The following is a 15,149-nucleotide window of genomic DNA, read 5'->3' on the forward strand; positions in this document are numbered from 1 at the left end:
GATTTTGAGATCAGGTATTAACTGTCATTTTGCTCCACAAATGCTCCTTTAGAATTTATATACTTATGGAATGGAGTTCCTTTTACATTACAGAGCTGAGAGGAAAGAGCAAATATCAGAATCTCCATCTTTCCTTAACATTCCAGCTCCATCCCAAATGTAACTGTGAGAGACAGAGTAAGATTTCTGGCAGAGCTTCCCATGGGTATTAATAAGTAGATACAGATGATGAATGAAAGATAAGAAGTGAGATGGAGGGTGGGTATAGGAGGGAGATGGGAAATTTTCATTTTGGTGTTAAAGTTTGGTCTGAATGCAGAGAAGTAAATGAGATGACTCAATCCCTGTGGTTTCCCCCCACCCCTTCACACACCTAATGCCATCTGGAATAAAGATCACCCTCCTAAGAGAAAAAGATATCTGCTTGGGGGTCTTGAGAGGAGTGAATGAGGCAGCTGAATTCTGGAAGGGACTGACTATATTTAAGGACAGGGTGTGAGAGAAAAAACTTCTATCAGTGAACAGATATGGGCCTTAATTATGTGGGAAAACAACCAATGGGGACAGAGGAGATGTCTCTGATACCTAGCCAGGAGATCACCAAAGAGTGAGAGACTGCTGTTACATAACTGAGATTTCCAGTCTCTGTTAGCTCAAGGCGGAAACCAGAACCTGGACCCATTCCCAATCACAGAAAACCATGATCCACCCACCTCCCTGCTGTCAAAGAGAGTAGGAGGCTGGGGAACCCCTTGAAAGAAATATAGGAGGGAAAAGAAGAGGGTGAGGGTACTACAGAAGCCCAAGTCTCTGAAGGGATTCAAGGTTAGGGAGATAAAGGAGGACTGAATTATCAGGCTCTTACTCTACTGTGTTAGTTCTATTCTTTGATTCCCTCAGCAACAATCCCAGTTATAGCTGCTGTTCATTGGCCACATTCTCTGGGCCAAGATCTCAGGTGGTTGCCTCATAGACATTCTGATTTGCCTCATAGACATTTCTGGATTTTCTTCTAGAGTGACTGATCTCACAACCTCCTAAAAGGTGCCTTTGAAGCTATCAGTCTCCCTATTTTACAGCCAAGAAAATTGAGTTTCAAGTTTTACACTGGAAGAATGGTGCCTTGCACACAACTCCATAACTATAGCCATGGCCAACCTCTCTTGCATACTTACTGTGAGACAGGCAGGTCATATGAATGAGGACATGTATTAACTCATTTGCTTCTCACAATAGCCCTTTGAAGTTGAGAACTATTCACTATTCTTCCCTTTTTATAGAGGAGTATACAAGATTCAGAGAGGTTGAGTAATCTCCCCAAGGACATCCCCCAAGTAAGAAGTTGAGCCAAAGTCCTGGGTCCCCAGGCCCAGACTAGTTAAGACTACTGGTTAAGACTATATTATACAAGCTATAGGTCAGCCCAACTGTTGGGAAAGGAAGAACACTGGCATCTGTGGAACCCCTAAAGAATGCTGTTTCTATATTTGTTTATTTAATCTTCACCACAAACCTATAAGGACAAGTATATGACCTTATAGTTTTATAGATAAGGAAAGGAAGTTCAAAGAGATTAAATAGTTGGCAAAGTCAGTGTTCTCACTAAACCTCAGATGCTTTTATTTTTTATATATTTATGTTAGAGAGAGTTGGGTGAGGAGAGATGGAGAGAGAGAATCTGAAGCAGGCTCCACAGTCAGCATGAAGCTCTACACTCAGCACACACAGGGCTCAGTCTCATGAACCTCTGATCATGCACTGAGCTGAAATCAAGAGTTGGTTGTTTAACTGACTGAGCCACCCATGCATCCCCATCCCAGATGCTTTTAAATGTGATAAGGGATGAATAAATATCCATAGAGTGACTAAATGAGCAGTAGCAGCACAGTGGCAAATTCCACTGGTCTTAAAGAATCAGAGGACAGGATTAGAATTTAGGCTTTGTCCCTCACCAGATTTGCATCCTTGCTTAGGTCACTTAAATATCATGAACTCCACGTCCTTAACTGTAAATGACAATGAGGTCGGCTACATCAGCTTGAGCATAGACGATTCTTTAAAGTGTTTCTTGAATCCAAATTGTAGTCTTTGAAACAGTCTCATACTTTGCCCTTTTCTCCTGGTAAGGGGAGCCTGATCCTGTGACCTTCTGCAGGCCCTGCTATCTCTCCTGACCATATGCCCCTGAGGCCTGCCTTGACCACCTCTTCCAAAAGGCAGCCCACATTCCTTGCTGTGTTTTATCAGTGTGACACTCATCATTTTCTAGTACATAATGAATACTTCCTACAATGGCAGGGATTTATATTTGTTTTATTCATTGCTAGGTCCCCAGCCTAAAGGAAGCACTTTATACATATTTGTTGAATAGGTGATTGACAGAATATTTTAAGACTGATGAAAACTCTTCAGAAACAACCTTTCCTTATGCACATTTAAGTTAAAAAAAAAAAAGCAAACATAACTGTGACCTCCAAAGTTTGGAAAACCAAAGGGTAATTTTTGTCATGTGAAATAATTGAGCCCCTGAGATATTAAAAGAAGTCCTGAAGCATACCAGTTCTGGGATATTGGTTGTCATATAACCCCAGGTGCCACATAGTCAATAACTAGACTCAGATAACTAGATCTTAAAATTCCAGACCTACATCACACAATTGTGGAACCATCGATTATAAAATCTGGAATCAAAGCTCAAACAATTCCTTGGTTCTGAGCTTAACCATAAGGCAAATCAGTGACTAATACTCCCCGCCCCCAACCATGAGGTGACTATCTCTTCTCCCCAGTAGATCTATCAAGCAGCAGTTTTAGTTCCCTAGGAAGTTTTCACCATGAGATATTCATTTCACTGACCACAATAATGGTCTGAAAATAACTTTTTTTGGTCACTGATAGGCACAGGAAAATCTGGCTTTAGCACAAGATACTGGAGGTGGATGCTCAGCCTGGATTAAAGAATGAACTGTGGAAGGAGCCTCAGTGTCCATCGAAAGATGAATGGATAAAGAAGCTGTGGTCTATGTATACAATGGGATATTCCTCAGTAGAAACGACAAACACCCACCATTTGCTTCGACATGGATGGACCTGGAGGGTATGATGCTGAGTTAAGTAAGTCAATTGGAGAAGGATAAACATTATATGGTCTCATTCATTTGGGGAATATAAAAAATGGTGAAAGGGAATAAAAGGAAAAGGAGAGAAAATGAGTGGGAAATATCAGTGAGGGTGACAGAACATGAGAGACTCCTAACTCTGGGAAATGAACAAGGGGTAGTAGAAAGGGAGATGGGCGGGGGGATTGGGTGACTGGGTGATGGGCACTGAGGGGGGCACTTGACAGGATGAGCACTGGATGTTATGCTATATGTTGGTAAATCGAACTCCAATAAAAAAATATACAAAAAAAAAAGAGAGAGAGAGAGAGAGAATGAAAACAAATCCCACAGCATCAAAACTATGTGCAATTCCAAAGGTCTGTTCAATTTTTTTCATTCTATTATTTGAAAAGACGCTGGATATCCAGGTAGGTGACTCATGATACAGGGTCTCTATCAGAGCAGCCTTGCCCAAAAGAGCATATCTAATGTTTCTTGGTGTCCTGTCCCTAGAAAATGACTTACTTCATTTGTAATAATATGGATAAATGCTTGAAATGTCTATAGAGCATAAGCTCAATATGTGACCTAAAACTCAGAGCAAAGAGTAAAGAGAAATATACTCAAATGGTTGCCTGAGTGGGGAACTGGAGGGTATTAGGAGAGATTTTATTTTTCTTTCTCATTTTTTCAATTTTCCAGTTTCTATAGTGAGCATATATTATTTCTGTCATATAAATCAAACCAAATAACATTTATTTATTTATTTTTAAAGATCTCATTTATTTATTCATGAGAGACACAGAGACATACACAAAGGCAGAGACACAGGCAGAGGGAGAAGTAGGCTCCCCGCTAAGAGCCTGTTGTGGGACCCCAGGATCATGACCTGAGCTAAAGGCCGACGCTCAACCACGGAGCCACCCAGGCATCCTAAACTAAATAACATTTAGTGTAGGAAAACAACCTTTTTAGATTCTCTCCAAGACCTCAGCCCCATCTGTGCTCCCCTCAGAGATGATTTAATCTAGTTTCTGCACTTCTGGTTCTATGACCGCAGACCCTGGGGTTCTAAGATTCAGTTACCTGAGTCTGGGTATTGACTAGTCCTGTGGATAAATGGGAGAGAAGGTCCAGAACTGTGGGCTAATGGTCTATACCCAACCCAGTCATCCCTCCTCTCTCTACCCTGGCCTTACTCCCTGCTGGACATAGTCATGTGCCCAGTGGGACCCACGTTCCAGCTCCAACTTGACCCCATCCCAGCCTTATCCCAGTCTCAAGCCCTCCTGACCTATCATCCACTTGCTCTTCTCTACAGGATCTGAGTGTCCACTGCCATGGCCCTTCCCTCAGCCCTCCTCTCCCTCCCACCCAGGCAACATGCAGAGAGTCCAGAATCTCCTGAACTGGAATTTGGATCTCAAGTCTTCCCTGTACCTGTCTGTGCCCTAGAGCAAATCTCCCTCAAAAGTGAATGTGTAGGGAGTTGATTCATGACTCATGCCCTTCTACTCTGGGCATGAGTAGATTCTTCTTCCTGTGCAGCAACACAAAGGAAGGTGTTGGAGAGCAGCAGGTGGGATAGCAGCCTTCCAGGAAGCCTGAAGATTGGGAGGCTGAGGATGGCTCTGGTGCCTCTGTCCCCAGACCCTTGAGGTAGGGCAAGGAGATCAAGTCAGGGCACAAATAGAAGGGACCACTAAGACCTAGCAGAGGCAGCTTGAAGATTTCTCAGCCCTACCATCCACCATATGTTTGGTCCCCACACCCCTATCTGAGCTGAGCCCCAATGTGACCTGAGCTCAGAGAAGGAGAAACTTCCTCCAATATCACCCTCAGTCAAACACTATTAGAAGAAGCACCTTCTACCTGCCCTGCCCCAAAATTTATCTGGAGCATCCAGACTCACAACTTTCTGGGCCCTGGCTTGCAATCATCAACATCATTGCCATGGATAACCGTATCCAGTACTTAGTTTTTCTGAATCTATTTGTGTGTGTCTGCCTTATGAAGACCCTTCTTTGAATCATCCAGGTCCCCTCCAAGCTGCCCCTGTGTTGGCCTCTCCACTCCCTGGGGTCAGTCACAGAACTCTTTCTTAACTAAGTGAACTAATTTGATGATTTAACTTGTAGGCTCTGTTTTGCTCATTAAATTTTTCTTTCTTTTTTTAAAGATTTTATTTATTTATTCATGAGAGAAAAAGAGAGATAGAGAGGCAGAGACACAGGCAGAGGGAGAAGCAGGCTCCATGCAGGGAGCCTGATGTGGGACTCGATCCCAGGACTCCAGGATCACGCCCTGGGCCAAAGGTAGACGCTCAACTGCTGAGCCACCCAGGGATCCTCTAAACCTTTCCATATACATTTTCTCACCAAAGCCCTGGGTTGTTTCTCAACTATTTGTAGGGGGACAAAACGATGCATGCCTTATGGAGCTGCTATTGGATTAAATAAATGAATGTGGATGAAGTGCCTAGAATAATGCCTACCACACAGTAAGTGCTCAGTAAGCATCATCTATTGGTATTAGCCAGGTGTGAGGAAGTACAGAATAGTTAAATGGGCCAGACTTCAGAGTAGAACCAAGGTCAGCATAGAGCAAGGCTTCTGGAAAGAAATGCACCCTGTGCCTCTTGAGGGCAGCAGGCAGTGTGGAGTGTCAGATTCCTTGTTCACTACCCTCTAGCTGCACGACTTTGGACAAGTCCCTTTATCTCTCTAGGTCACACTCTCCTCACTATCAAGTGGGATATTATTAATCACCTCAGGGGATTTGAGGAGATAAAATGAGATGAAGTATTGTGAGCACCTGTGAGTTTCTTGCACATAGCAGATGCTCAGCGAATGTCAGGTCCCCACTGCTATCTACCCAGGACTGCCAGCCTGTACAGTGTCTTTATGTAAACTGGAAGAAGCCCCTTTCTGGGTGGAGGCAGGCTTTCAGGCCATGTCTTGAGAAGCAGAGCACAGGCTGGGTTTCATCTTCTACCTGCCCGTTAGCCAGCAAATTTGAGCAGTGAACACCCTAGGCAATTTTTGCAACAACCCTGTACCCATATCCCTTCCCATCACACATTCACCTGTTGTTCATTTCTATGATTGTTCATTCAACCCTATTTCTGCTAAGAAATAATCCCTCTCTGTCTTCTGTCTCCCTGTATTGTGGTGACCCCTTTGCCTCTAAAGGCAACTTACCTGACTCCCAAGAACCTAGAAGAAAGAGGAGGTAGCACTGGAGGCCAAAGGTGGAGCGGATGCAGTGGGCTGCCTGGGCCATGTTGGAGTTGGGCAGCTGCTTGGGACCATGGGCTGGGGTCACCTCAGCTTATATGGGTCCATATTTGACGTCATGGGGGCTGGGGCTCCTCAGGCCTAAACCTTAAACAAATGGAACCACCCCACCCCACAGGGGTGCCCTGATAACGGGAGACCGCAGCTGCTGCGTCATGGAGCCAAGCATCTGGGTGCCTGCTGAATGGGTGGGATCTGGGAAAAGGGACACAGAGGGGGCAGACTCTTGACCCAGCCCCGTGAAGGGAGAGGGGACTGGGTAGGGGCGGCCTCCAGGGCTCTGGGGAGGTAGAAAGCAAATGGCCTGGCTCTAGAGGGACTGAGCTTTGATGAGTGGGACAGAGGGGATCACTGGGTGCTCAGGTTCTGGGAGGAGATCCAAATCCTGCTTCTTCTCCAGCTTCACATTTGCCCTCCCACCTCTCTCACGTCAGCCTGGCTCTCCACACCCCTTACTCATACACGGTCACTCTTTTTTCCCTGGGTGGAGCTGTCCATGAGTATCAGGTGAAAGAGCAAAGAGGAAAGCCCTCACGTGACCCACTACTGCAGAGACAGGTGCTTCTAGATGTTCAGAGATGACACAATAAGATGTGGAAGCAGTGGAGACAGTGAGAGACAAGTAACAAGACAGATAAAGAAGCCCAGGATATGACATCGCACACTTCACCAGGGATGCAGACAGGACACAGAGGTTGAGATTTATCTTTGGTGGAGATGCTTGGTGAGCAGGGGCTCTGACTTCAGCCTACCTCTTCCTTCCCCCTCCCACATCAGCCCAGCAGCCATCTCTTTGCCTCCAAGCCACCATCTACCCCTATATTGAAATGCAGACATCTCATTTCTAGGATCTCCTGGAGTCTCCCTCTTTCCTTCCTCTTGATTTCTTGCCTAAAGCAAGCATTAGTTCAGAAGACTGTCAAAATTCATTCACTGGAGTCCCAAATGACAGTCTCTGAGGCTGGAGTTGCAGTGGTGGACAAACTACCAAGATCAAGGAGAGGGAAAGCCATAGGTCCAGGTGTCCAAGTCATCACACCTCTATGACTTGCTTCATTTGTTCGCAGTGGGTCTCCTGTCATGTAAAGTAAGCACCCTGTAGGCAAGGTCTTTGCCTTGATCACTGCTGCTTCCCTATCACCTGAAACAGTGCTTGGTACACAGTAGACAATCAGTATAGTCAATTATTGCGCTGTATGCAGTGGGTGCCTGGATGGCCTAACGCCTTTCTGGAGGAAGTACAGCAGGCAGAGGGAGGGGAGAGGGTCAAGATCTACTGGGCCTCAGGGCAGTGAGGCTCATGGCAGATCTGAGGACTAGACATCTGAATTTCTCTCATCATTTGGTATGATTTGTCCCTAAGCCCTAGGCAGAATGGAATGAGTGAGAAGAGAACAGGCCACCTGCTCATTAATGCAATTAATGGGAAATTGATGAGGCTCCATGGCATCAGGCCAAAGACTGACTCCTCAGAACTGGGCAGCCTGCCTCCCAGGCAATGCACACTGCAAGATGGCACAAGGTCACAGCTATATTGGTAGAGCTAGGATTCAACACCGAGGTTAATGTGATCCAGAGAGCAGACAGATCTGCACTACCTAGAGTTGAATTTAGTGTCTCCGTGGCCAGCCTCCAGCCCTTCCCAGCCTCTCTTTCGGTGGCCCCAAGTCCTCATCCCTGCCTGGTCAGTGTTTTAGCCACCCAGACAAGGTTCCCTTATCCCCCCTCACCTCTCCCAAAGTGTGACAAGCTGTCATCCTCCTCCCTTGAAGCTCTTGTTCTTCTCAAAGTCCTGGAATGCCACGTCCCAGCCCCACTGGCCTTTGGGACCCACACATTTGGGCCACAGCTTCACTCACCTTCTTGACACCATGCGGTAGGCTGACCATTGCTGTCATCACAGTGAGAGCGATCAGTAGGATGGCCCAGTCTGGGATGGAACTCTTTTCCTGAGGAAGAGAGAGGAATAGCGACCAAGGCTGCTGAGACCTCACCCCCCAGCTTCCCATTGCCCTCCTTCTCTTTTCCTCTGGGACTCTGATGTCTATACAACTCAGAGACCACAACTCTCCGTGGAGTTCTCTCCTATAATCTTGAAAAGAGAATCTCAATGGAGGTTTTTTTTTAAGGGCTTCCATCCAAGTTGCAGCCATCTCTTCCCCAGCAGCTGTGGATGCATTCTGTTGGTCTCTAAACTCCTTGCTGACATCCACATCTTTCCATCTTTTTGAACTTTCCTCCAATACCTCTGGCTTTGTTATCTATGTCTCTTTCAATCAGCAATGTGTCTGCTATGAGGATATCCAGGTAAGCCTCTCTCCTTCTGAACCCTGGTCCTTCCTACCACCCTGGCCTGATGCTAGCTATCAAGGGGAGCCAGAGCCTGTTGTCCTGTGTGCTCTCCCCTCATTTCCTGCTCTCAGCTACCTGGGGGGAGCCTGGCCATGTCTCCTCTGATAGGAACATAGGAGAGAAGAAGATGCAACAGAGGGAGGAGGGGGAACAGGATCCTTGGAGAGGATGTTTCTTGCACCAGAAAGACAGATCAGGCCATGAGGAAGGAAGTTGGAAACTTTTTAAGGAAGTAGTCAGGTAACAAATATCTGGCTGTTGGTGTGACCAGAAGCTCGAGAGAATACCAAAACCCCTTTAAGAGTTGTGGACATCCTCAGACATGCTCAAAACACAGTTGAAAGCAAGCACTCATGCCTGACCCTGCATTCCTGTCCCAGAGCCAGGACTGGCTGCAGAAGAATAAGAGAGAATGGGCCCAACCAACATCTTTACTGGTAAATGATCCAATGCAAATAAGGGCACTTACTGGTCTGGAGGCTGAGCTCAGAGCACGTGGTGGCCACTCCAGCTATTATGGAAGTAGAACCTCTGGAGATAGCCAGACTGGGTGTGGAAGGCCAGGCACAGTGGGAGCAATTCCAGGGGCTGCTGTGAGGGAGACAGGTCCTCGAAGGCCAGAAGAGATCAAAGTAAGAGCAGAAGCAGAAACTATGTCCAGTGCCCCCTCAGTCAAAATCCTAGCAAGTTGTTGGTACAAGTTGATGAACTGATTCTATGAAAATGAAGACTGAGAATGGCCAAGAAATCCCAAAGCAAAAGAGAAGTAGAAGTCTTATCCTGGGATCCCTGGGTGGCGCAGCGGTTTGGCGCCTGCCTTTGGCCCAGGGTGCGATCCTGGAGACCCGGGATCGAATCCCACATCGGGCTCCCGGTGCATGGAGCCTGCTTCTCCCTCTGCCTGTGTCTCTGCCTCTCTCTCTCTCTCTCTCTGTGACTATCATAAATAAATAAAAATTAAAAAAAAAAAAGAAAAAAAAAAGAAGTCTTATCCTACCAGATCTTGAAACTTGCTACAGAATTGCAGTCATGTAGTACTATGGCACTGACATAATAACAGACAGGATGGAATAGAATCCGGAAATAGATCCACACATGCATGCTCACTGGACTTTTGATAAAGGCACTCACACAATTCGATGGCGGGCAGAGAGGGAGGGTCTTTGAAATAAATGGTTCTGGGGCAACCAATTATCCATAAGGGAATAGATGAACCAACCTCTACTGCACTCCATACACAGAAATTAATTGAAGATAGATCATAGGCTTAATTTAACTTAATAATGTAATTTAATTTAATAGGCTTTAATTTAATTTAATAGGTTTCAATTTCAGAGCCTAAATAATAAAGCTTCCAGAGAATACATAGGAGAATATTTTTATGATCTGGATGTAGGCAAAAAAAGTCTTAGGTAGGATACAAAAGACACTAACTGTAAGAGAAAAAAATTGTAAACTAAAATGCAGAAGTGGGGGCCTTTGTATAGCCACCAAGGCCATGGCACTGCTTCAGTGAGGTTCTGGGGAACTGTCAACTTACACATGGCCAAGCACAACACCGCACCCCCCTCCCCGGCCCCCACCGCCGCCCTGAGCCACAGAGCCCTTCAGAGCTGGATTGAGCAACAGAAATATCACCTGGTGGTGCCGAGACTGTTACCGCAGTGCTCTCAGAAATGGTCGTATCTGAAGTCTGAGGACTAATGAGAAAACGCCCAGAAGTTGAAGAACCTGGTGAAAAACACAAAGATGGTGCAGAGACCATCAGAGGTCTCCCTAGAGACAGTAGGGAGACTGGCAGAGACAGTGGGGAGAGCAACAGAGATGGTAGGGAGACTTGTGAACACAGTGGGGAGACTGGCAGAGATCTTCCCAGAGATGGTGGAGAGACTGGCAGAGACAGTGGGGAGACCAGCAGAGATATCCCCCAAAATAGTTAGGAGACTGGCAAAGAAACTTGTGTCTCCACCTGAGTATACAGGATGTTTTAGAACAACTAAAACAAAACATTCAAGAGCCTGAGGGACTCTCAGAGGTAGTCAAGATGCCTGCAGGTACTGTGTTTCCCCATGAGCAGCTGAACTGTTGGAAGAAAAAGAAAAATGAAATAATGGGGTTAGAAGAGTTGACCATCTCCCTGGGTCCAGAGCCCACATCTTCATGCCAACACCCCTTTCCAGAGGTTGGTGTTCCTGCAGGCAGAGGAACAGCAGGAGTGCAACATGTCTGTTGGTGTGTGCCTTTCCAGGTCCATCTCCCTGGCTCTTTAAAGAGTCTGAGTCTGATTTCAAGTCTCAGGTGAGCCAGGTATATCGGGGCCTCCATCAGGCCCATGATCTCTGTCCCCAAGAAGAGGTCACCAAGCTGTTCCCGGGGGATTAACCTACCCCAGCCCGATCCCAGGAAACACTGAGCAACAGGGAGAGTGAGTGAGAGAGGCTGAAGACTCCCCTATCTGGCCCTCAGGTTCTCTCCAGACTTGGGACCAGTCTTCTGTGCCCAAGTCAATCTCCAGCCCAGAACTTCCTCAAAGGGAGGAGTCCTCTTGCTCCTAGAAGTACAACCATTGGGGTTGAGGATATGCGGGTCCCTTGGGGAAGCAGAATTTGAGAGCTAGATGGAGGTAGAGAATGTCAAGGCCTGGAGCCTGCATCTGACCTTTGGGAGACCTCAGGCAGGGTAAACACCTGAGCCATCTCTGATCCAGTTGGCAGGGCAGGGGCAAGGGGAGAAGAGCAGCACCAGAGAAGACCCGTAAACCCAGAAACCACGTAACACAGAAGTTCAGAACCTAGCTCTGAAGCCAGACTGCTCTAAATCCACTGCACTGAAATCCACTCCTCCCAACCTGTGCAACCTCCAGCAAGTCATGTGACCTAAATCTTTGCTTCTTCATCCTTAAAATGGGGTGATCTACTACTGACTTCAAAGGGTCATTACAAAGGAACATTAAAGGAAATCATGGTTCTAATGTTCCTAACAAACAGCAGTGCCATCCATGACTATATAGAAAGAGTTGGAGCACCAGCTGGGAAAGTCATAACGGTGCCCCTAACTGTCCTCTTAAGAAGACTCAGATGTGGGGCAGCCTGGGTGGCTCAGTGGTTTAGCGCCGCCTTCAGCCCAGGGCCTGATCCTGGAGACCCGGGATTGAGTCCCACATCGGGCTCCCTCCATGGAGCCTGCTTCTCCCTCTGCCTGTGTCTCTGCCTCTCTTTCTCTCTCTGTGTGTGTCTCTCATGAATAAATAAATAAAATCTTAAAAAAAAAAAAAAAAGACGACTCAGATGTCCCAAAGCATCTCTCTGTGCTCCTTCTTTCTATCCTCTGCTTATACCTCCAGTGTCTGCTCATGTTTCAGTCCATTTATTCTTTCCATTCTTGTCTACCTGTTGTCCTGTGCAAGTCTGGGTGTCCTTGAATGCCTCACTTAATATGTACGGTATAGACAATGTCTCCTTCCGTCCCTCCATTTCCTTGCTTTTGCTTTTGGCTTCTTTCCCTGACTTTGCCCAGTGGTCTCACTGCTTCTGTCCCTCTGTGCCTGGGCCCACTGGTTTTTGAGGGAGGAGGGCGATAATACATAAGCATGCAAATAGGAAGACAAAGGACATGTGCTTTTGTGCGTTCTGGGGGATTATGTGACTCGTGTCAATCTGTTGAGCTTGTCCCTGTGTCTGGCATAATGAGGGATGGGTTCTAATCTCTCTGCTACTGACTTACTATGTGACCTTTGTGAGTCATATGCCCTCTCTGGGCCCTGGTTTCATAATTTGTAATGAAAGATGGTAAAGCGAATGGGCTCCAAACTCTCCACATCCGTGCTTACAATGCCTGCATCTACAACTGTTGATTGGGAGGACAACTGTGTATAAGGCAGGGGGCAGAAGGATATTTGATGAAACTTGTGTCTCCCCCTGAGTATACGGGATGTTTTAGAAAAACTAAAACAAAACATTCAAATACGAAAGTTCCCCCTTATGCAGATTTCTCACCTAGAAAGCCACTGTGCCTGGGGGAGCAGGATACCTGAGTTTGGGGAGAAACTTGGTGCAATCTACCCCTCCCTTTGGGCCTACATTCCTGAGGCCTTTGGTGGCATGAAAGATGATATTAATTGCAGTTAATAATTAATCCCTAAAGAGCAAGGAGAGGCCCAGGCCTGGGTGGGGCCCAGAGGCCTCCAGGAAGGACACCTCCTTAACTTCCCTCTCTGTAGGACTGGGCACCCTCCCCCTCAAATCTCCAGGCATAGGGGAGGGATGGGGCACAGGACTGAGGAAAGGGGATCAAATTCTATTTTCCCCAACAGCCCAGTGAATGGCCCTCTCCTGGGTCCTCAAAGCTTTATTGGGAGAACTGGAAGATCCAGTTACCCAGCTTCCCTCTCCCATTTCCCCCCAAACACCTGGGCTAAGGATTTAGTAGAGTGTAGAAGGCAAGCCTGGTAAGGAGAGGCCAGCCAGAGATTCGGACGTCTCTTCTGTCCATCAGGGAAGCAAGAATCGAGGTGGCCACAATGGGGGCCGGGATGCCCTTCTTCCTCTTCCTGACTTTCCTGGGCACCTCACAGGCAACAGGTGAGGGCCAGAGGGCTTGATGCTGGGTGCTCATCTCAGGAAAAGGCCAAAGAGGGGAGTGAGAGGGTCAGAGCTCTTGGTCCCGAGCTCTTGGTCTGGGGCTACACTCCGACAGGGATAAGGTCTGGAAGGGCATTGTCAGGGAAGAGGAACTGGGGGAGGGGGAAGCAGGGAAGGAGGGGGTGCCCATGTCTCTGAGGGAATTTGGCCCTAATTACTGGGCCCTAAGCTCTATTTTTGGATCCCTAGGGCCAGGAATGACTTTGCAGCTGAAACTAAAGGACTCCTTTCTAGCAAATTTCTCCTACAATTCCAGCTTCCTGGAATTGCTTGAGAAGGTAATTCTTTGGGAGGGGAAAGACAGGGCTGTGTGAACTCGAAGTGTGTTTCTGACTCAGTGTGGGCCTCTTTTCTGGGTCTGGCCAACTCCAAGGGATGAGTGAGAGCCATCTTACACCTTCCCCCTAACCCTTTCTCTCCCCCAGCTCTGCCTCCTCCTCCACCTCTCGTCAGGGACCAACATCACCCTACATCATGCAGGATCCCCACACCATGTCACCTGCAGAGTCTGAGAACCATCGAAAACTGTGTCCCCCTCTTGGCCCAGGCATTTGGCCACCGAAGTACAAGAGGGCTGCCCTAACCCTGCTGAGTGGTAGTAAATATGCGGAATTCAATGACTTGCCTTTGTGGGTTAATGAGCAGAGGGGTGGCAGGAAAATGGAATTGGACACCAAAATCTCTGACTCTCTCCCTTATTAAGCAGAGGGCTTCTGGGATGGACACTCTCCCTCAACACCAGTGTAAAAGGTCTAGGAAGAATATGGGGAACTTTTCTGAACTGTTTGGGGACACACACACCGCATTTCACATCCGCGTGTGCATAAACACACACTTCAAGCTGAGATCTTCAGAACACCTAGGAATAAAGGAAAGAAACCTGTGCTGAATCCCTACATTGTTCCAGGCTTGATGCTTTCCCATTTCGATGCTTGCAGCAATCTTGAACGTAGCATAATAGGTGTCACTATCCAGTTTTACAGATGAAGCCTGAGGCTAACAGGGGGAAAGTTATTAGCAGCAGACAGGTCGGACATGAGACAAATGCCTAGGCTTAAGCAAGGTTTTCATTTCACCTCTCTTTGCTTAAGCTTTAGGGCTGGGAGCTCAGGAGCCCAGAGACAAATGTGGACAGAACAGTCCCCAGACATGGGCCCCCCTGACCCAGGGCCCCACAAGGTCAGTTAGGGTAGAAGGTGGGGGTGGGAGGCAGCTCCAGTAGGAAATGAGAAGTTCCACCTGTGAAGGGATGGCCAGCCTGGCATAAAAGGTAGGGAGGAGGGCAGGTGGGGAGGAAAAGCGGGGAGCAGAGCTTTTACTGGCTGACTATGAGGACATTCAGTCCTACAGGCCCACACTTGAGCCCCAGGTGAATTTCTTCTTGGATCCTCCATCTTTTCACCTGCAAAATGGGGATGATTGATAGTACCTGCTGCTTGGACTCTTGTGAGGATTACATGGATAAGCTACCAAGGGCACATGCCAGACAAGTGGGCATGGGCAGTAGGGATTGTTAAGGTAGAACCCTGGGCCCAACGTATAAGTCCTAGTCCCCTCATGAGTCCAGGGTCCTCCCTCTCCTGATTTTCTTGAGGCAGGCACTCATCTGACTCTTCACCTAAGATTACCTTGACTCCTTACCACCTTTCTCAAAATGCAAGCATGCAGCCCAAACTTGCCCATTTGGGGGTATTAACATGATCATTTCCTATTCTCCACAGTCCTCATCCCTGCCTAATATTTCCCACCTACATACCATC

General features: G+C 47.3%; 1 protein-coding gene across 1 annotated transcript; it reads left to right on the plus strand.

Moving 5' to 3' along the window:
• The first annotated feature begins 13,032 nt into the window (after positions 1-13,032).
• On the plus strand, positions 13,033-14,428 carry SFTA2 (surfactant associated 2). Its single transcript, XM_041726513.1, has 3 exons — positions 13,033-13,329; positions 13,579-13,667; positions 13,815-14,428. Exons 1-3 carry the CDS (start codon positions 13,269-13,271, stop codon positions 13,899-13,901), a joined length of 237 nt encoding a protein of 78 aa, XP_041582447.1. The 5' UTR covers positions 13,033-13,268; the 3' UTR covers positions 13,902-14,428.
• Positions 14,429-15,149: the final 721 nt, after the last annotated feature.

Source organism: Vulpes lagopus, chromosome 1, assembly GCF_018345385.1.
Source record: "Vulpes lagopus strain Blue_001 chromosome 1, ASM1834538v1, whole genome shotgun sequence".
NCBI lineage: Eukaryota > Metazoa > Chordata > Mammalia > Carnivora > Canidae > Vulpes > Vulpes lagopus.

Bases quoted from the DNA above. Each gene is read 5' to 3' on its own strand.
- SFTA2 (XM_041726513.1), top strand. From the start codon at position 13,269: ATGGGGGCCGGGATGCCCTTCTTCCTCTTCCTGACTTTCCTGGGCACC. The intron at 13,330-13,578 runs GTGAGGGCCAGA...TTGGATCCCTAG, and splicing joins GGGCACCTCACAGGCAACAG to GGCCAGGAATGACTTTGCAG. The intron at 13,668-13,814 runs GTAATTCTTTGG...TCTCTCCCCCAG, and splicing joins TCCTGGAATTGCTTGAGAAG to CTCTGCCTCCTCCTCCACCT.